We start from the raw sequence: 23083 nt of genomic DNA, 5'->3' as shown, positions 1-23083 counted from the left end.
CAATTTCACCCGCTCTTGAGACATTGTTTAACAAGAAAAGGAAAAAAAACCAAGAAAGTGTGAGCCATGGTACAGTGTGACACAAATACAGTTGTATTCTGCAGCGTCTTAGAACAGAATGAGCAGATAAAATACCTAGTTGGAAACTCAAATGTATTGTACAGGAGCCATAACTTTCTAAGTGGAGGCAACAACAGGTATTTATATTCAGCATTATTGATTGGCTTCCTTTATTCTGCAGTTTAAACTGTCACTCTTGCATTGTGCAGAGCCAGGGTGTTTAGCTCTTATAAAAGCCAAAGCGTGGAGAGTTTTGCCCAGCCTGTTTATCAGTGTTCAAGCAATTCTTGGAAGCTTTTAGAAGAAACACCCATAGCTGGAAATAGTATTCTTAATAATCAGTTATGACTGAAAGCTGCCTGTGAAATGTTCTCGGTACTTATGGGGGAGTGTGCGTGTCTCACACACACACACACAGTCTGGCTGGAGATAGTTAATATTTCTCCGTTCTAATTGACACTGAAGTGCCTTTCAGAGGATTAAGTGCCAAAATGTCATATTCTGTGAACGTGCTGCAAGGTTATCTCTGCCTGACAGGGGGCAGCAATGAATTAATAAGCATTGCTTCTTATTTTTTTACCCCCACTGCAGCTGAAGCTGTTTCTGACTTTAAAATATAAAAAGTGTGAATCAAAATTGAGACATGTAATAGACATACAAATGGCCCAGCTGCTTCTCACCAGTTGAGATGGTGAGGTGAGCACACCCCTGGTGAGTTGTCTGTTCATAGGCTTTATCTACACATACAAGTCGTACTGCTTTAACTATCCCAATAGATAGGTAAAGCAGTACAACCCCCCAGTGTGAACTCAGTTGTACAGGTATAAAGATGCTTTATATCGGTGTAGCTTATGGGCAGGGGACTAATCTATGCTGGTCTAAGGCACTTTTAGAGTGCTAAAACGGTATGCACACTAGAGCTTGTAGCAGTGTAACTATTTTGGTAAAAAATCACTCCCCTGATCAACACGCTTATACAAGTACAAAATCTGTGTGTAACTGAGAAAGTATAAGTAGCTAATAACAGCTGTCTAGAAAGCTGTTTATTTTGGGTACCAATGATAGTTTCTTTCAGTCTTGTCATCTTTATATTGTCTATTACACTGTTATCGCAACAAAAAACAAAAACAAAACAAAAAAAACCCCACTTCCACTACAGGATAGAACTCTACATCAGGCAGATTGTATCATACTCCATTATATACTATTTACCCTCATGGAATTTTTTTATGGTATTCCAGAGAAAAGCTCTACAGAATCTCAGTGGGGAAATGGCGCATTTCTCCATTTATAGATATTTTCTATAAAGGGAAATGGATGGACAGTTTAAGCATAGGGATTAAAATAAGGGTTTGAGTGGAAAGAGGCAGCCATTTGCCCTCCCATTCTCCCGAGTTACCTTTTTTTTCTGTCAACAAACTCCCCAAAAGCAAATGGCAATATACAGCCATAGATTTAGAGCAAAATCTTACCAAGCTAACAGAATCTGCCACCCAGTCCTGCTGCTGCTCCACAGGCACACTACCTCTGTCCGCCATGCACTGGAAACAATCACACGAGTTCTGTCCAGCTGCTGATCAACACTGAACACATTTTACAACCTCTTTTACCTCTGTTTTGAAAAGAAAACATATTAAGAACCAAAAAGAAAACACAATAAGTGTCATAAGCCAAATTTGCACTAGCAGGCATTGTGACAGAGACCTTTTCACTTGGTGGGGAGGTGGATTTATTCTAAACCACTTCTGCGCTATGATCGTTCATCATTAACACATACTTCTCCTCTCATAGGGCATACTATCATGGATTCCATCTATAAATAATTTGCACTTCCCTAGTGCCTTAGGTCTGAGGATCTCAGAGCACTTTACAAGCAATAATGAATTAAGCTTCCCAGCACCCCTTTGTGGTATAATTGTCCCCATTTTACAGATGGAGAAGTTGAGATATAGAAAAGTCCAAAGGTTATACAACAAGTTGCTGACAGAACAGGAATTAAATCTCAAATCTCCTGACTTCTTTTCTCATAGACAAGGATCTTACTCTTTATCTAGATGTGATTAGAGAAAACTCAGAATAGGTTTATAGGTGTGTACTGACTGTTTCTTCTTTTCAATGTGCTTAAAACTAATATAGCATTATAAGTTGCCCACTCATAGAATTATAGAGAGTTATTTTTTATCTCGTATTTCGTCAGGTTTTCCCATTTCACGAAGACTAGCAAGATATTTCATGAGCTTTAGAAAGTCATAATTATTTTAATGCCATATGCCTTGCTCCAGAATTATATCCTTCAGCTTCCATTCCCTTTTGCTTATTACATTGTTAATCACTGGGGGGGTATTTTTTTTTCAGCCAGCATGGAAGGAAGCTCTCTCAGAAGTCGAGATAAGAGGCTTAGTTTGAATTTGGTAAGTACTCTATTTGCATATATTTAAACACTGGCACAAAACAGACTAAAGCACGTTAGTTGTCTTGTGACGTGATGCTCTGTTACTCCTCTCCTATGCTCAGCACAGGAATGGAAGAGGAGGGCACAGGTGGCTTTATATCACATTTGCACCTCCTACATCTGGAGTGTGTGGAGGCTTGTCCAGCCCCTGCTATAAGTTAGAGAAGGTGCCCTGGTACTAAGGTTTTTCATAGCCCCTTACGGGGTCCCTCTTAGCACGCTGGGCAGTCCCTCTCCTGACACTCCTAGAATACCTCTTCTCTCCGATCATACATCCCCTATGCTGCAAGCCTGGAGACAGAGCAGAGCAGAACATGTAGGTCAGCTCTTCACAGAGGCCCTTGCATGAAGGGGTGTTTCCTAGGGTTAAGGGGATAGGTCACAACCGAGAATGGAGCCCATGTGTTGAAAGTTTCTGTATCACTTTGGAGTCATGCGGGTTACCTCCTTTTGGGGGCCTGTAAACTGTCCCAACCCTCAAAATCCCCTATAATGTGGTGATCCAGTTTTTGACTGCAGAGAATTAGCTGATGCTGGTCAATGTTGCTGTGAAAACACATTAGGCAGTGACGTTCCCGCCAGGTGTTCCCTGCCTCCAAGGGCTGAGCATGCTGCCTCTGCCGCACCAGTCCGGGGAGCCTGAGAGCCAGAACTGGATTTTCCCAAATGGGAAGGCCCTCTGCTGCCTTTAGGCTGCTAGGCCAGATGCAGGCTCCGTTGTCTTTGACAGACGCCATGTTTTTCTCACATGTGAAATTGATCTTACCCGATTTGTAGTCAATGCCTCTTGATATGCAACCAGCATTAACCTGCATGACATGAATCGCCAGGGTTAATCCTCAGCTATCAAATGTAATCCCTGTGCATGTGTCTCTGTGCTGAGAGCTTTCACCTTTGCGAAGGAATAACTCACCAGATGTTATCCGTTAGATGATGGACACGTGAAAGTGCTCCTTACATTATAAGCCTCCTGTCATTTTGTGGCTCCGATATGCTGCTGGTGTAGGCAAGTGCTCTTCCTTGGAAGTCAGTAGATTTGAACCTGCTTATGCCAACAATTCATTTATGCCCATGTTTGCAGCAATCATGGGCCTGAGCTGCCAAGTTCAGATCTGAACTTTTTCCAAAGTTGGCATGGATGTCTGTCTTGGTAGTTTTGACTCCTGCCATTCCAGAGATAGGCCACCCCAAAAGTTCAGACGGGGGTGTTCAAGCGTGGGGTTTAGTTCAGGCTAATTTGTAGCAGTGTGCAACCTTGCTTGATTATTGGAGTTATTCAGCTGACCGGAATGCTCTTTCTTTTCCTTCTCCTTTCGGAAGCCGTGTCGATTCACCCCACTCTACTCTTCAGCATCGGACAGTACGGAGGACAGTTATGTACCTATGCACCCCAGCACCTCTCCGCCCATCCCAGGATCAGATTGCTCACCCGATGGCTACACTCCCATGAGCCCAAGCTCAGCGACCTTTACCTTTCCTGTAGTCAACAATGACAAACTCTCCAGTCCACTGCCAGAACTTCCCACAGACCTGGAACCACCTCCAGTGAATCGAGATCTCAAGCCCCGTAGGAAATGTAAGGCATTATACCAATCTAGTAAGCAATTCAAAGCTAAGGTACATTGCTATCACTGACCACTAACTTCCATTTCTATGGTACGTGGCATCCCAGGGCATCACAAGGCACTTCACACATTACAGATGCAGCCAGCTCTAGGGTGGAAGGTGGTAGACAATGGCCTTGAGGGGAAAACTTTTTTGGCCAAGATCACTTGGGCAAACCTCTTATATCATTAAAAGTGCCATGGAATTTAAAAGAACCAAGGTGGTATCCACTCTGCTGGGATGCTGAAGATCCTAGGAGAAAGATCTTAGTGCAATAACCTGCTATGTATTGGCTGTGTTAAATTTAGGGCATCCTGAATGATATGCTTTAATCCAGTGGCCCGCAAACTATGGAGCGTGCCCCCACTTTGGGGGAGGGAGGGGGACATGGCAGGACTCACTCTGTCTCCAGCTCTGCTCCAGGTCCAGCCCCACCCCCAGCTGTAGCCTCGGCCTTGGCTCCTGGCTCCCGGGTTGGCCGCAGCTCTGCTCCTGGACCTGGCCTCAGCCCCTGGCTCCTGGCCCACCCACAGCTCCAGCCCCAGTCCCAACCACAGCCCTGGACCTGGCCCCCCATGGCCCCACTCCCAGCTCCGGATCCTGACCGCAGTTCCCCAGGGTGAGGTGGGGAGGTGGATAGGAGTAATTTCCTTCCAATGGTTTGGTGAAAGGGAGAATTTTTTCCCCATGCCACCTCCAAATCCTCTGTGATTCATACACATCTGGAGGATCCACCTGGAGACAAGATCCATCTTCGCAGAAGCCCTCTGTCTCTGCACAGCCCCGTGGACCTTCTAGCTCCCTGGGGGCTCCTGGAGGAACTAAGCTGCCCCTGGAATGACCCTTGGCTGAGGAGAGAATTCTACAGCACTGATGGGAAAGCACTGCAGGTTACACTCCTTTGCCATGTGGGCTGGGGAGGAAGGTGGAGAATCTGGTGGAGACCAACAGGCTCACTCCCTCTTCCCACAAATGGAGCGGAACCCCAACAGAGAACCCATAGAGAGGGGCTTCCACTGCGTGGGGGGGGAGGAGCATACTGTGGAATTCACACTTCCCATTTCCACATACCCTCAACCTGGGATCAGCAAGTGCAAGCTTACATCCCCTGTCAGAACCAGAGGGGAGTTTGGGGGCCTAAGCTCCTTAGACTACAAGTGGTTTATGTATTGGGCAAAATCCTGCTTGCCTTACTCACACAAGTATTCTTATGGGCCTGCTTTCATGATAGGATGAGCAGGATTTGGCCCATTAAGTAGACAAGAGAAGAGGAAAAATCCATTTCTGTTCCCACAGCCTTCCTCAGCCTATGCCACAGAGTTCCAAAATATGTGATATTTTTATTTCACGCAGCTGCATTAAGATGCTTAATATGCACACACTCGAGTCTTATGCCTCCTTGTTGGAACACCACAGGATTTGTGTGATGTTCTGGAGTGTACTGAAGTATTTTATGCTCCTTCCTGAGATAGCACCCATGGATAAACTAAATTCCAATGAGGAACTCTTCCATCTCTCCCTCAGTGTTCGGGAGTGTTGTGAAATACTTGGCATTATCATAGGAAAAGTGTTAGATTTTGTTACCATGTACAAAATGTGGAGAAACCTGGTGAAATGGGAGAGGATGGCTCAGGGGAAAGGTAAAGCTATGACTTTAACTTCTGGTTGCTGGTTCAAATGCAGCCCAGGCTGCTGTTGATAGAAATTTGTTACCACCTGGGGGTTGCTCAGTGACCTAGATGAAATGAGTTGAAGGCCGCAATCCATTTCCCCGTGGAGAGATGTTCACGTCACACAAAGCACCATCACACTTGGCACCCCAATGGGCAGCAACCATCTCAGAAGACAGGCCAAGGGCTGGCTGGACCTGGAGACTGAAGTAGCCCCTTCCCTGTGGAGGCATCACTTGCAGACCAGGGTTCAGGCGTGTTCACGGTCATTCTGGAAAGTCTGCTCTCCAGCTGCCCATCGTATTTAGCTGCTCGTTTTAGGATCCACAGAGGACTTTAGTCTCTAGGGCAGATTTAAACGGTCCATTTATTCCACAAGATTTCCTGCGTATAATCTCGCACAAATGCTAGGCTGTATAACCTTGTTTGTTACGATAGTGCCTAGGTGCCAGCCAAGAATAGGGCCTCATTGTGCTAAGCACTGTACAAACACAGGAGTAGACTGTCACTGCTTGAAGAGCTTACTGTCTAAACACACAACACAGATGCAAGGCGGTGAAGGGGTAGAGCACACAAGCAAAGTGAACAATGTGATGGCAGCAAACGGCATGTTAGTTCCAGGACTTTTTGGCAGGTGGAATGGAGAGTTTAGTTAGGAGGCAACCAGCTAAATAGGAAAGGAAGGGAGATGAGGGGAACGGGACAGGGCAGAAGAGGGTAAGAAGGGCAGGTCTGGAGTGAAGCTGAGGTGAAGAGACTGAGGGAGCTGGAGCAAACAACCATTCAGCACAAGGCAGAGTAGGTCCAGTCATAAATGTGGAAAGTTCTCTGAGCATCTGAAGGTTCCTGCTTTGGCTGCTTCGGCCCCTACCAGCTGGAGTATCTGGCTGGTTCCTCTCTGCAGTTTTTTCACCAAGGCCACATTGAGGGGAGGAGAGTCACCACCTGGCTTCTGGCCCCCCCAGAGTTGAGGGACGTGTCTCCCATTTATTTATGTTATTAGAGCCATTAATAAATCCTGCTTTTAAAATTCCTGTTGTACCCATCTGCAGCACGACCCCCTCCGCTGGATCTGAGAAACCTCTCCACCATCCGGGAACACGCTACCTTGACCAGGATGTGGACTGTGCCTTAGTAAGTGGATGAGAAACCTGACATTGAAACCTCCTGAAGCATAAGCATTGTGAAATGGAGTTATAAATAACTTATCACATTCCGCAAGAAATAGTTTGTTGGCAAAGTCTATAAACAAACATGCTATGCAAATTCCATGGGACTCCTTCCAGCATTTTACAGGCTTTTGCTGCCATAAAAAAGGGGCTCCTTTTAAAGACAGACACAGTGCACTCCCTTCAGACTGTGCTGTGAGAAATTCTGTGGTTTGGATCTCTTGCAAATTAGCACTACCTGAAAGCCTAAATTGTCTCTTGTGAAGCCTCCTTATGTAACTTTTTAGAAGGCTGGAGCTACTCTGTTCTCTGGTACAGCTGCCATAATGTTAGCCCTCATGACTTCTCATATTTTTCCAGAGGAGAGCAGACATCTTTGTTCTAGAAGATTAATGTGGCAAAGGGAAAACAAACCCAATTTAAAGGCCTGGCTAGCCTGATGATCTGGGGCTAACGTTCTGTGCTGCCATGACAAAATGGAGACTTGATTCCTGCTCCTCATTTAATGTCACTGCAAACCAGTTGTGGGGTGGAGGGAATGCCTCGGATCACTCTCCCCAAATGATGACAAAGTATCAGTGGGCCTCAAAGCGAGTCACAGCCAGGAATTCTTAGCTGGTAGGATCAAAGCAGTGATGTGGGATGAAGCATGCTGGCATGGGGAATGGTGACAGTAAGTTCTCAGAGCTGATGGGGAAAGTTTGAAGGGATTTGCCAGTTTCCCCTTGAAAATACCTGAGTGAGCAGAGAATTCTCACAAGCCTCCCTGTTTGGATCCTTTTAGTGCCTGGCACTTGAACAGTGGCATGCCAAACACTGCCTTTTTCGCTAACATGGCAGGTACTCAGAGGAAGGGCTTGCTATCTGGGAGAAGCTGACACAGTCTGTCAGGGCCAGGTAATCTGGTGCCAGCAATCAGAATCTTCCCCAGGCTTCCAGGTTAGCAGTTAAAATCTGGCTAACCCCTGAGGTGCTTTGTACTTGGCATATTCGACAATCCCACAAATTCAGTGCTGCCGCATGAACATCCCTGCTAGCGTGCCATGGTTAATGAACTCTGACACATTCAACTGCTATACAAGGTCTGCAGGGAAGAGGAGCATTGAGGAGTTCATTCATTGTCAACTAAATAACCAGTTTTTTGATACTAAACAAACCAAACAAGTTTAAATGACCAAATGTGCTCAGAACAAATAAAGTGACACCCAAAGGGATAACTGTTTGGATTAAATTGTTTATGCTGTGTGAAGTACACAGCTAATCTCTGGTTAACTAGTCGTATTGGCCAAGATGCAGTAATTTAGTGATGATTTGCAGTAGGTTTGAATTACATTATACAGACAGCTTCTGACAGTTAGATTAGCAGCTAAATTTTTCTTTTAAAAGAACTGAGTTGCAGACAACTCCAAAGCACAGATAACATGTGTTTGTACTGCATTCAAAGCCAGCCAAGTTGCTTTGCAGGCAGCTACAGTAGCTGATTAATTCATTTCAATCTCAGAAACGGTGGTACCCATACAACAAAGTAACTGCTCCATCAGCACATATTACACAGATGAATGTCTGCCTTCATTTGCGTTCCTTGCTGGAGAATTGCTCTGATATCTCCTGCTTTCTGTCATGCCATAGCTGGCAAACTTTTATAGTGTCAAGATAAATCCCAGAAAATCCACCGGAGATGTTATTGATGTAACTGTAACATGCTTTATAGCTAAAAACCATTTTTGGATGGCCACTCCATTAAGGCTTCAGAATTAGGGTGAGTTTATTCGCCATATGGGCCATGTCAGACTTTGGCTTCTTTTCAGAGCATCTGTTATTTGCTTCCCTAACCTCTCCTGTGTTTTTCTTCCTAGCAATCGAACGAGCTTTATCTCTCCAGATAGAGACGGTATTAATTCAGCAAGAATATTTGCCAATTCCGTTTCCGGAGAAGAGGAAGAAAGTTACATTCAAATGGTAATCTTCATTTTCACACAGCTATCCTTTGCTCTGTTCTGCTCTGTCACATGCCCTGAGAATTCCCAAGTTCATTTTCTAAGAAAAATGTTCAGCAGGTTTGTCCTTTGCCCTCTTTTTAAAAAAAATCAAATGGTTTTAAACTAAAGACACTGGGTCTGATTTACAAAGAGATAAGGGAAGCCTTTTTTCTGCTGTGCAGATCTCAGCTGTTCCCCCCACAAATGTTGCCAAGCAGTTGCAGGAGATCACTGGGATCAGGCTTACTTACATGAGAGCTCATTAAAGGCAAAGGACAACTAAGTCCTTTCACCTTTTACAAGGGCCCCCTGCAGAATCTCCTGGGAAATGACAGACAATCTTCAGTGCACTTCCTAAAGGAACACACACAGTGTTGTATAGAACGAGAACTCCTATTAAAGTCTTAGTTGCATTAACCCTACTTCCCATTACATAAAACAAAAACATTGTGGCTTCCTTTTCTTCATTCATTCTTTGGCCATGTCTAGAAATAGGCCAGAACCTAATCCCCTTCGAATTTCAGATGGGGATTGATCTAGGATGCCTAGATCTGAGCCAGCTCTGGCAGATTTGGTTCCAAATCCAAAGCCCGAAGGGGCCAGCTTTCCACTTCCAGTTTGGGAATGATTGCACAAAGAGTTTACATGGTTGGCCGCTCCAATCAGAAATCTTACCCCCTCGCTCCAGACTAAACCTGAAGCTGATCTGAACCTACACAATAGCTACTCAGCTCAGCTCTAGTCCTAATCACACTCCAATTGTATTGTTCAAAAAGCTAAAACCTTTAACATGTTTGTGATCGTCTGTGACTCTCCATTTTGATATTCAGTTGTGAGAGATGAACCAGAACCATTTATCCATACCCCCAGAACTTTGATGGCTTAGATGAAATGGGATCCAGATGTTAAAACATCCCAGGTTTTGGTTTTGCAAAACAAAATCCTTACTGATGTTTTGCTAAACCTGAATGAAAATCACCCCCGCCCCATTTTGCCCTGTAATTACCCCAAATCAGAGTTCCTGAATTTCTTTGAACAGTCACATAATTAGACATTGTTAGGATCTTGCAATTAGTTGATGCATGCATCCCCTGACATACTATACAAATGATGTGGGCCAGAGCTCTCTTTCTTTGCTTACTGCTGGATTAGGAATAATACTAAACAGTCTGGTCTTTTTCCTTTTAGGATCATGATTTAAGGGTTTTGAATTACTCATTAAAAGTTTCTCTCCTTCCACAACAGGAGCACAGCCAGGCAACATCTCCATGCAGTGGTGCTTTCCCATGGTCAAGGAAGTCCAACCTTGATTACTTAGCATTGGATTTTAATTCCGCTTCCCCATCCCCTGTACAGAAGGTAAGAATCATTTATGCAAATACCACCCTTTTTTGTACATCCTGGTGTCTCTCTCTGATGGAGGCAAACAGACAGAGATTCTCACTTCTGAGTATCCTCAATACAATGAAATCCATCATGCTTTTCCAGCTGATTGCATTCATAACAGGCTCAACATGAACATATTGGTAACGTGATAAAACCACAGTGGTACCAGTTTCATGCCTTAATGTGATTCCATTCACATTAGGCATAATGGCTCCACTGGAATGTACAGGAGTAAGAACATACGGGCATATTTGTAGGTGCTTGCAGGAATTCTACAAGCTCTTTTTTCATTCTCAAAAGAGACAGTTTCCCACAAAACTTTCCTGCCAATTTTCCCACAAATCCCATCTGCAGTAACTTTCTGTGATGTGAGTATGACAAAGTAACTTTCTGTGGTGTGAGTATGAGCAGGGTCACAGGAAGACATGATATGAGATCTTGTAACAAGGCAAAAATATGTATTAATATTATCTATGTCATTACAGAAGTGTCTTAGATTCTTTAGACACAGTCCGAAGATAAGATCCCTGCTCCAAAGAACTTACAATTTAAATAGACAATGATGGACAAAGAAAGAATACAATGAAAAGCAAATAAATTTACTATAAAGTGTATAGACTTGATAGTTTGCTGAGTTTTTGTTTTACATCATTTTAACCATCAGTATTGTTAATATTCCTTTGGGGGGATTGACTTGAGGTTTCTAGGCCTCCTTTAATTTAAACTCTCTTATGGTTAAAATTCATGCAGGTCATCAGTGTAGCAGGATCTTACTAAAGGCAAGAGAATAATTATCCTTGCTCTGGGATGGAGTTAGCCCATACAGCGTGTTTCCTATCTCACTATGCTGGGCAGGGTGACAAGGTGACAGATGGATAATTCTATGTAAAGCAAACTGCAAAGCAATGCTCTTGTCAGCTGATGTCACTGTAACTTCAAGGTGAAATGAAACAACCAGGAAAGAAAGAAAAGGAGGAATAGAAAACAAAACCAGTTTTACTAGCATCCGTGTTCTCTCTAATATAAAACAATTGTTCTTCCTCTGTCCTACAGAAACCTTTTCTCTCGGAAGAGCAGAGAGTAGACTATGTCCAGGTAGATGAACAGAAGACTCAAGCCCTACAGAACACTAAACAGGAATGGACAGATGTGAGGCAATCTAAAGTTTAAAGGAGGAAGGATTGGGGTTTGGTTTTTTGCACTGGAACAACATTGTTAACCAAACAGCTGTAACAGCAGAGTTCAAAGGCAGACAGAGTGTAAGAACCTGGTGGTCTCTAGAGGAATCACATTTTTAAGGGAAAACCTTCAAGTTCAGCTGGAAATAGTATGTTGAATGAGTGGTTTATAGGATTATTAAAGTAACACATTAATCTTCTTTGCCACCCCTTGCAAGCAAGTTACATGGTACAGTTTTATGGCCTGATTGCGGGAGTCACACATTTAATGGTAACAAATGCCACTACATGTTGCATTTATCTATTTAACCCCGCCTTCTCCCTGTATTATGTAACTCCTTGTTGCTAAGGCTGTTTTTTGATATTCTACAAATATGCAGGTGCTAAGGCTGCTTATAGCTTCTGGTATCGGACAGGTGTTGGTGACTAATCGACCAAGGGCTAAAATACTGAAATAATAAAAAGCAGAACTTTTTAATATATATATATATAGAGAGAGAGAGAGTGCTTAAGCAAACAGAATTTTGGAGAATATTTTTCCCCCAGATATAATGTCTGACTTTGAGTGACACTGTTAGAGACTATAAATAGGTCTTTGCACTGATGGAACTGGAATGCGTGGTAGTCAGCACCCCGACTGACGTTCATCATATTGAATTTCTTCTTTCTGTTGCGGTTCACGTCATCACCGTTTCCGTCCAATTGCTCCCGATGTTTTCGCTCTGGTGTGAGGACTTTCTTCAGCACAACACGGCAGCTCCTCTGACAGGAAGCTGCTGACACACAATTCTTCGCTGGCCAAAAAATAAAAAAAGGAAGCTGTGCATGAGCCTGTTTCTACAAGCCTTGGAAAGGTTGGCAAAATATCAAGCATGTTTTTGTCTGAACTGCAAAAGAAGAAATGCAAACAAAATTCCTGATAACGGTGATCGACCTGAGCGTTTTGTTAGCCTCATCCTAGCAAAAGAGGTAATTAGGAAACACAGTCTTAGTCGGGAACTCAGGTAATAATGAGGGAAGTAGCATTGTTAGGCGAGCAACTCTGCCTTGTAAAACAGCCACTTAATACACTTCAGTGATGTGAAGACCTGTATTCAGGAAGCTTATTTTCTTTAGTATTTCTTATGGGGGCAATCTCAGGATCAGATAAGTGTATGTTTTATAATGTATTTAACTTTATTAGTTTGCTTAAAATCCTTATTTCAAGATGTGCACAGGCAGTTCAAATCAAGAAAGTGCAGCACCCTTCAGTTATCTCAATGGGTTCAGTCTTGAAGTCTTTACTTATGCAAGAGATCCCACTGGTTTTACTGGGACCACTCTTGTGAGCAAGGACCTCAGAATCAGGAGCTTTATGAAGGATTTTCCTTCATGCTGGATCCAAACTCACATTCCTCCTCCTCATACCTGCTGATATCACACTATGTTACTGTAAATTATTGACATCCAAAAAATGCTGAATTACCAAACTGGGATTAGAAAAAATGTTGTTTATGTCAAAGAAATGACTCTGATGTCCTTTCAAGCTTCTATCATATGTTTCATGCATTTTGTATTATTGTCACGCATTTGGGCCCATAGGAAGGTTGAAAGCGATGACTACCTGATTCTCACTGTACCGCTAGTAGAGGGCAGCTTAGTTGATGGAAACATCATTTTCTCCTACCTCAAGATAGCTGAAGTGTTTGCAGTTCTTGCTGCTTCATCAGAGCAAAACACATTTGTGACTCTGCGATGAATGTTCGTTCAGTTTTGCTAGTGAGAATGACAGGGTTTACCCGTGCATTTATTGACTCGGAGGCAAATCACACACCCCAGTCTGCAGGCACCAAGTGTCATGGATTAGAGCTGATTGGAAAATGGGGTGTTTCTGCCTTCTGCAGAAAAGGTTGACTTTTTGTCCAAAAAAAAAAAATTGGCTGAAAAATGCCAATTTTGGCCAGAAAGATATAGACAAAAGCTCAATATTTTCTGCAGAAAGCACGCGTCTAGTGAAAATTTTAATTTTGTTGAAAAACCAATTTTCTGTTGATAAACAGGTTAGAAAGAGGGAAATCTTCAACCAGCTTTATCCTGGATGCAGTTTTGCTGCATGAGAGGCAGGATTCAGGGAGCCTGCCTGTGCTCAGTGGTACAGAGCACACCTCTGTGGAGGCTGGCACGGATCCGAAGTACCACACCTACAAAGAGGTTTGCCTTCCTGCCCAAAAGCATTCCCTTTATTTTGAGGAGGTAGGCAAGATATCCGCCTGTGTCTATTGGGCTATGCCAGTGTTTCCCAAACTTGGGACACCGCTTGTTCAGGGAAGGCCCCTGGCAGGCCGGGCCGGTTTGTTTACCTGCTGTGTCTACAGGTTCGGCCGATCGCGGCTCCCACTGGCCGCGGTTTGCCGCTGCAGGCCAATGGGGGCTGTGGGAAGCAGCGGCCGGTACGTCCCTCGGGAAACACTAGGCTATGCAAATGGTCAGTCGCTGAATGTGCTTTGTGCATACTGAAGTACTGACAAGGAAACACAAGACAAGGTGAGCTTTACAGCAAGAGAGCAGCACGCTTAGGAGCAGTGAGAGGTACAAATCAAAGCAGGTGCTACCCTAGAAGTGGGGGAATGAAATTGCATTACACTGCCCTGGCCCCCAAATGCTCAGTGATAGCGAGATAGCTTCTCAGTCATTTTAAAGTAAAACTTTAATAAAAACTATTCTGTGTTTTACTGGAATATGTTCTTCCATGATGTAAGAAAAATACTCTGGAGCAGAAAAATACAAAGTCAAAAGTTTTAAAGAAAAATAGAAGGGGATGTTTTCCCCCACTATTCTTACTTCTTTGAAATATTTAAACTTTGGCAGATGCACTGAAGAGTCACTGAGGAGTCTAGAAAGTGTCTTTTCTGTCAATTTTCAGAGTAGCAGCCGTGTTAGTCTGCATCTGAAAAAAGAACAGGAGTACTTGTGGCACCTTGGAGACTAACAAATTTATTAGAGCATAAGCTTTCATGGGCTACAGCCCACTTCATCGGATGCATAGAATGGAACATATAGTAAGAAGATATATAGATATAGATATATGTATACACACACATACAGAGAAGGTGGAAGTTGCTATACAAACTGTAAGGCTCATTAATTAAGATGAGCTATTATCAGCAGGAGAGAAAAACTTCCATCCCACCGTCAACTTCAGCCTAGACCAATCCACACAAGCGGTCCATTTCCTGGACTCTACTGTGCTAATAAGCGATGGTCACATAAACACCACCCTATACCGGAAACCTACTGACCACTATACTTACCTATATGCCTCCAACTTTCATCCAGACCACACCACACGATCCATTGTCTACAGCCAAGCTCTAAGATACAACTGCATTTGCTCCAACCCCTCAGACAGAGACAAACACCTACAAGATCTCTATCAAGCATTCTTAAAACTACAATAGCCACCTGCTGAAGTGAAAAAACAGATTGACAGAGCCAGAAGAGTACCCAGAAGTCACCTACTACAGGACAGGCCCAACAAAGAAAATAACAGAACGCCACTAGCTGTCACCTTCAGCCCCCAACTAAAACCTCTCCAGCGCATCATCAAAGATCTACAACCTACCCTGAAAAATGATCCCTCACTCTCACAGATCTTGGGAAACAGACCAGTCCTCACTTACAGACAGCCCCCCAACCTGAAGCAAATACTCTCCATCAACGACACACCACACAACAAAAACACTAACCCAGGAACCTATCCTTGCAAAAAAGCCCAATGCAAACTCTGTCCACATATTTATTCAAGTGACACCATCATAGGACCTAATCACATTAGCCACACCATTAGGGGCTCGTTCACCTGCACATCTACCAATGTGATATATGCCATCATGTGCCAGCAATGCCCCTCTGCCATGTACATTGGCCAAACCTGACAGTCTCTACGCAAAAGAATAAATGGACACAAATCTGACATCAGGAATCATAACATTCAAAAACCGGTAGGAGAACACTTCAACCTCTCTGGCCACTCAGTAAAAGACTTAAGGGTGGCAATTTTGCAACAGAAAAGCTTCAGAAACAGACTCCAATGAGAAACTGCTGAGCTTGAATTAATATGCAAACTAGATACCATTAACTTGGGTTTGAATAGAGACTGGGAGTGGCTGGGTCATTACACATATTGAATCTATTTCCCCATGTTAAGTATCCTCACACCTTCTTGTCAACTGTCGAAATGGGCTATCTTGATTATCGCTACAAAAGTTTTTTTCTCCTGCTGATAATAGCTCATCTTAATTAATTAGCCTCTTACAGTTTGTATGGCAACTTCCACCTTCTCTGTGTGTGTATATATACAGTATCTTCTTACTATATGTTCCATTCTATGCATCCGATGAAGTGGGCTGAAGCCCATGAAAGCTTATGCTCTAATAAATTTGTTAGTCCCTAAGGTGCCGCAAGCACTCGTTCTTTTTTCCATCAATGTTTCTGAGAGATGGGCCCCAACCATAAACCTGGATCTGAATATCCCTGAACGTGGGTCTATATCTAGTGTCTATATCTAGTACCTCCTGCCTGCCACTGGCACCACACCTGACCCTGCAAGGCCGTGCTGCTTTTAACCTTCACTTTTTATCCAGAAACTAACTTTTCCCCCCATGATCCAGTGTAGCAATCCATTTCCCTCTGATATATGTGGTAACTCTCATCGGCATTAACATGTGGGTATAATGTGGGGAAATGCAAGCAACTGAGTTTGGGTTTTGGTGAAAGTTAAAAGCAATGCTGACCGCACCTTGATCACAATGAAACGTGTTTTTGCAAACAACTGGGTGTTTCCTTCTTACTCAAATGGAGAATTCCACAGTGTGACAAACTAGAGTAACAGCGTTATTTTCCAGTACACTTGTGTATTAACCTGCTATTGTTCAAGGTTCCAGTCTGAATACAGTTGCGCCCCCTTGTAGATCAGCTATTCCACCTGTTAGGTAGTTGTAATTACTATGGCATTACAGTGTGTTATTGTGCCATCAGAACTCTTGGCATCACTATGACCTAACGGCAGGAGAAAAAAGGTATTACAGTGAAAGCAGGAGCCCGTATTTACTTTAACACTCTCATCACTGACCCTCAGCCAAAGAAGAGAGGGAAGCGAAAAGCACCTGGAAATGGGTTTAGCTTTTAACAGTGACACATCTGAAAACGTTACCTAGTCTGAGAATCCTTCTTTAGTACTAGTTATGGAATCAGCCAAACCGCAGCTTACTGAAGCACAGAATGCACCCTTCCTTGACTGGGGGCTAATTCTTTATTATTTCATTATTTTTATTTATTTATTTTAAAAAAATTAAGAACACAGATGAAGAGGGAGGTGTGGCCCTCGGTGGGGCAATCTAGCTAACAGCAGCTGGGGCTGTAGTTTCTTTTTAAATTGTCTTTTGGGGGGAATCTGCTGAAGGCATGGTCCAGCACATGTCCTTCAGCAGTGCCTTATCCAACCACTTTTTTTTTTTTATTTAAGCCAGAGGGGAGCATTAGACTTTTGTTTAATTATAAATGTAGCTTGGTTCAATAGAGCATTCAGATGAAGTTCAGTAGCATGGCAAAGTGAAAAGTAAACAAGCAAAGTGGTTTTAGTCCATGTGCTTCTCATGAGAGATCCACGTGGTTGGAATGTTATGTTGATCAGTTGTATTTTTCCAAGCAATTGGACACAGCAGGTTTATGAGCGAGAGCATTAATGTCTACTCATCGGAAAAAGGAAAACCGTTTCCCCCGGTGTCTTCCTTTGCCTGAGAGTGCTATCCCTTAAAGAGGCAGGATCCCTTCTAATCAGCCACACGGTGCTCTGAAGAATCTGCCATCCCATTTGTAAATCTTTGTTAGCGTGAGCTGATCTGCCTCTGTGAATAGCAGGCTGATACAGGATGGACCATACAATTCTAACTCCTTAATTTGGGCCAAACCCCGCTGTTTTTACTCAGGCAGAACTTCCACTGATCTCAGTAGAGACAGCAGATTTGAACTATTGTTTCTCAATTTCTGTGAGTATGTCTGCACTGCAGCTGGGAGGTGAGATTCTTAGTGTGGGCAGACAGACTCACGCTAGCTCGCTGAAATAGCAGTGTGAAACTGACAGCGGCTCCGGCTAGCCATCTGAACTCAGAACCCTGGGGCAAATGGGCTTGGACTTGGGCAACTAGCCCCAGCTGCTGCCCAGGCCGCAACATCCACGCTGCTATTTTTAGCGTGCTGGCTCAAGCTGAGCTAGCACAGGTCTGTCTGCCTTTGCTGGGAATCACACCTCCCAGCTGCAGCATAGACATCCCCTGTATGCTACAATACAATACGGTGCTCATTCAACAAAGCACTTGAGCCCCTGCTTAATCACATGCTTAAGGCCTTTGCTGAGCAGGGAGGGATTTAAGTGCTTGCTTAAAATTAAGCACATGCTCAGATTCTTTCCTGTGTGGGGCTTAAGCCATATTCTGCAGTCTATATGATTTGAGCAAGGATTTGCAGGACCCCAGGACCCTTTTGCTCAGAGGATAAAATATATTTTTCACTTAGTTCTAAGGCCACCATCACATGCAGCAGCATTAATTACATTAGAGGCAGAAATGATTGCATTATAACTGAAAAATCTCAACATGTTTCTAACTTAAGACCAGTGTTTTCAATCAGTTCACTTCAGCCAGGGGTAGAGCTCCTTCTTTTCACTGTTGCTAGTGCTGTAATAGATGTGGGTTTGGGGACTGCATTCATTTTAAATAATTCAGTGGCTTAGGAATTAAAAGACCATCAGATGCTGTGATCAGAATGAAGTGCAGGGCAATGCCTTTTCTTTGTTCCCCTGTTCTGCAGAATTCCTCAGGTTAAAAAAAAAAAGTCACCAAAATAACAGACTTTTTTCAATTTCAAAGCCAGGGTATTTGTTGATCAAATAAAAATAAATAAATAAATGAAGTCTTGTGCAAACAAAGCATTACACTTTGTATATGTAAATCTTTGGGAAAGCATTAAAACAGTCATCTCTGGTATGAAGGATTAAAAGTCATTAAACAGAGGAGAGCGACTCTGTCTTCCTGCTGTTTCATTGTGATGTTTGTTGTATATATTTGCACATTAAACTGTGTTCCTTTTTTTTCTAATAAACTAAGATAAAATTTAATCTTGATCTTTAGTGATTTTGATTATCTAGACTGCTCACAGAAATATCCCCCTTCCACTTTTTTTATTCATTCTCTTAAACACTCTTTCTTCCTGTTAGCATGTGAAAGGTTCATGGTAAATTCCATTTATGCATCTTCTGTCTGCAAACTGATTTTGTGCAACAACCTATCAGAAGTATCATTTGCGGGTGGTTTGGGATGTGTCAATTGGGAGAGAGAGAGGCAGAAGTGGTGGTGGGTAGGTCGTCGGTCTAATCCTGGCTCCAGCACTGACTTCTCTTGATGACCGTGGGTAAGGCACTTTGGCCCAGATCCTCAACGTTATTTAGGCAGCTAACTCCCACTGAAATCAGTGGGAGTTAAGCACTTAAATACCTTTAATTCCTATTGATTTCAGTGGGTGTTAGGTGCCCAAATACCTTTGAGGCTCTGGGCCATAGCCTCTCGGCCTCAGTTCCTGCACCTTTAACATGTGAATAATACTGACCAAACAGGGGTGTTGCGCACACAAATTAACTGCTTGTAAATGCTTTGAAGTTAAAGTGAAGCATATGCTTTGCTGGATCCCGGCCTAAATAGAAAGTGCGGTTATTATTTGGGCTAATCTTGCAATCGATCGACGCTCAGCACTCCTGTTGATTTTAATGGGATTTCCACACACAAATGCTGGCAAGATTGGGACCATTGTAACATACATATCTGAGGAGCACTGAGGCCAAAACAAGATAAGTCCAAGCGTCCCAACATTAGCATCCCTTTTAGATATTCACAAGTGATGAGAAGGTTTGGAAAATATTTTACTGGCTACTTAGAGCTCCTGTTATTTTGAGAACTGTAGGTCCTTGCTAGATACCCATTCTGCTGTTGATAAGAGTCATGGACTATGAGAGCTGAGAGTGATGTTGATGAAAACTCAGGTACGGGTGCCAAGGAGTGACTAAACAGTTATCAAACTGAATTTATTAGGCCCCATAAGGGTGTAATTGGTGACATTCTCTGGTCTGTGTTACCCAGCAGGGCAGACTAGATAATCTAATGGGCTCTTCTGGCCCTAAACATCTCTGAATTTGAATCTATGACTAAACATTAGGAGAAAAGTGCTGTTGGGCTGGTACCAAACTCCAGAAACTATTTATTAACCCAGGAATGTACTACCTACTGTACATAGTCAGTGGTGATAAGTGACGCAGAGAGAAGTTGATTGCTAGTCACAGATCAAAAGGTCTCACACGGCTGGATTTATACAACGATTTGGTAAAGATTAGCCACCTTTCTTTACCGACATTTTTGCAGTTCCAAAACATCCGTTACAAATCTGCTGAAGAACAAAGACGCACAGTGAACTGCTGGGTTATCAAATCCAGGTTATTTTTGCACAGTGCAAACCTTTCTCCATTCCCATGCACATCCAATGTCATATTACAAGCAAAAAGGTGGAGATGCTATGACTTGCCTGGAAATGCTTTATCCCCCTTCACTGATTTATTACGAAACAGTTTTTCCTCTTCACTTTGAAGAACTGAATCCAAAGGCTTGCTCAACACACAGTTTTTGTACTGATTTAACTATTTTCGTGTTAGGGCTGTGATTTTTTTATTTGTTGTTTATTTATTTATTTTATTACTGAAATAGTTACATCAGTACAGCCCCTAGTGTGGGTGCAGTTATAACAGTATAAAGGTACCTTATATTGCTACAGCTTATTCCCCTATAACTGTGTCCACACTCAGCATTGTACCAATGTAACTACACCAGTTTCACACCAGTATAGCTAAAGCACCACAAAAATTGTTCTGACAAGTCCTAAGATAAGCTTTCTTTTTCAAAGAGAGTCCAAAGCAGCCCTGCCAGTTATTCAGAACAGACAGTATAGAAGGACTGTTGCTAAATCTCAGGCAGTCATATTTAGGGGAATCCATCTGTGTGTGTCTCAGTAGTGCAACATCAAGACATTTAAAAAAAGAAGTCTGGTAATGATGCAACCCATGTTTCAACTGGGGAGCTGATTACAGGGATGTGGTGTGAAACAGGAGCAAACGCTGAACAACAGAGCCTTGAATTTACTGTTCTTTTTTTACTTTGAAATTTTGATTTCCTTTAAGATTTGACAGCAAGATCTGTGCTAATAGTCAGAAAATACGAATGAGTTACCATTGTGAAAGCTAGTAAAATCTCAGTGCTTGGGAAAGTAATTGGTAAATTAATCATACTGTACAACAATAAAAAAAAACCCACCTAGTAAAACTGCTAGAAATATACTTGTCCAACAGGTGACTATCAATAGTTTCAATGGACTTGATGTAGCCTTTTGCATATATTCAAGATTGTACAAATGAAATATGTTGGGGGAGGGAGGATTAATTCAGAGATATATTCAACTCCTGGTTGGAAAAAGGTAGCACTTGCTTATTATAAGCACAGTCTACAGAGGGTATTATTATTATTTTAGTATAACCACCTTCCCTATGAGAACAGCAGGTAGTGATGAAGGAGACCTACACTGCGCAACTTCATCTTTCCTCTCCTGCAGGAAAACAATAGAGACCTAGCAAGAAAGCTGCTTTGCTTGCTGGCTCTGCAGCTTTCACTGTGAGAGGACACTACTTGCAGAATACAGCTGTTCTCTGGAAAATGATAGGGCCATGGAAATGACCAAGCATCCAATTAAGGCAGCACGCAAGGCAACCTGCCCTCGCTGGAGGAGTTGCCAGCAGGCAAACACAGCTTTTGACATCAGATTGTTAGACCAAAGTTCAGGACTGGCCCTCTGCACAACCCTTTGCACAGTCTGGGACAGACTGTTTCCCTGGACAGAAATGGAGAACTGAGGGATATAGAGAATCATAAAATCTCTAGGACCTTTATGTTTTTGGGCTCCATTTGAAAAAAAAAAATCAAGTCAATGTAATGTTTGGAAGGATACCAGACTAGCCATTTTAGGGACAGAAGAGCCAAGGGTTTCCAAGGGGACCTGTGATTTGGGGTGTCGCCATGTCTGGATTACCAAACTGACACATCTTAAAATGTCTCAATTTTCAGAAGTGCTGCATATCCGCCCTCTGAAAACTGGGCTGCTTTATGGTGCCTCAGGTTGGGAACTGAAGCCCCACACATCACTAAGTACTTTTGAATATTTTATCTGAGCTCTCTTTTTATCTAGAGCACAAATACAGCAATGTGCGATTTCCCTCCATTGTCCCACCAATGGACCTCTGGGCCAACGTGGAGAGCCCAGCTCTAGCGTCAAGAAGTGAATTGGTTTGATTCCATTTAATTCTTGACCTGTCTGCTGAGATTTGCAACCAGGGCATCATTTGTGGTCATGGGGTTTATATTTTTTTTGTTACATGAATACTTATCCACTGGGAACTGGAGAGACTAACAACACAGTTCGCGCAGGCACTCAGCAGAATTCACATAGACTTTGTGATCTATGGAGCTTTGGATATTCTGAGGAGGTCACTGTCCCTTTAAGCTCTGGAAAATTCTGTGGGTCAGAGTTTGAAAGAGTTGTCACTTGGCAGCAGTTGCAGGTACTTTTGGACCCTGAACCCAAGAATGGAGGTGGCTGGGTATAGCTTGTAAATAAGGACCTCGCTTAGTTCATTATTGTTGTTATATTTTTCCAGTTAATCATTGTAGTTAATCAGAAATGGTTTTTGTGATTTACTGAATTTCAGGAGACACTGTTGTAAGGATTCAAGCTGGCACCCTAAATATGAAATAGCCTATTAAACAAGTATCCTGCTTCTCTAAACAGAGTGTTTAAAAAAATACTAGCCTCTTAGAAAGTGTTCTTTCAGCTTAGTAAGAACATAAAAATGCCAGGTCAGACCAATGGTCCATCAAGCCCAGTATCCTGTCTTCTGACAGAGACGAGCACCAGATGCTTCAGATGGAATGAACAGAAAAGGCCGACTATTAAATGATCCATCCCCTGTTGTCCACTTGCAGCTTCTGGTAGTCCAGGAGGTTTTGGGGCACCAAGAACCATGGGGTTGTGTTCCTGACAATCTTGGCTAATAGCCATTGATGGATCTATATTAATGAATTTATCCAATTCTTTTTTACCCGGTTATACTTTTGCCTTCACACCATCCCCTGGCAATGAGTTCCATAGGTTAACTGTGCATGGGGCAAAGTACTTCCTTATGTTTGTTTTAAACCTACTGCCTATTTCTTTGAGTGATCCCTGGTTATGTGAAGAAGTAAATAGTATTTTCTTATTCAGGTTCTCAAAACCTTCCATGATTGTATAGACCTCTAGCACAGGGGTAGGGAACCTCCAGTCTGCGGGCCGAATCTGGCACACTGCTTCATTTCATCTGGCCCACAGCAAGTCTCCACACCATGGGCTGAAAGCCCCAAGTCTCAGTGTCCCCACCCCCCATCGGGCTGGAGCCACAAGGGCCAGCTCGCCGGCATGTCCC

At 43.0% G+C, this 23083-nt stretch overlaps 1 protein-coding gene across 7 annotated transcripts in view; it reads left to right on the top strand.

Annotated features, from left to right (window-relative positions):
* GAB3 (GRB2 associated binding protein 3) overlaps positions 1 to 18652 on the top strand; it is a 110009-nt gene extending 91357 nt beyond the window's left edge. For all 7 annotated transcript variants that reach the window (XM_037908495.2, XM_043522692.1, XM_007060232.4 and 4 more), the window contains 6 exons: positions 2416 to 2471; positions 3833 to 4088; positions 6840 to 6921; positions 8813 to 8915; positions 10181 to 10294; positions 11375 to 18652. In XM_037908495.2, coding sequence (XP_037764423.1) covers positions 2416 to 2471; positions 3833 to 4088; positions 6840 to 6921; positions 8813 to 8915; positions 10181 to 10294; positions 11375 to 11491 — 728 coding nt within the window. In that variant the 3' untranslated portion in view covers positions 11492 to 18652. The remainder of the gene's footprint in view (positions 1 to 2415; positions 2472 to 3832; positions 4089 to 6839; positions 6922 to 8812; positions 8916 to 10180; positions 10295 to 11374) is intronic.
* Positions 18653 to 23083: the final 4431 nt, after the last annotated feature.

The sequence above is a fragment of the Chelonia mydas genome, chromosome 9 (genome assembly GCF_015237465.2).
Source record: "Chelonia mydas isolate rCheMyd1 chromosome 9, rCheMyd1.pri.v2, whole genome shotgun sequence".
NCBI classification, from domain to species: domain Eukaryota; kingdom Metazoa; phylum Chordata; order Testudines; family Cheloniidae; genus Chelonia; species Chelonia mydas.
This window is presented reverse-complemented; position numbering and strand designations above follow the sequence as displayed.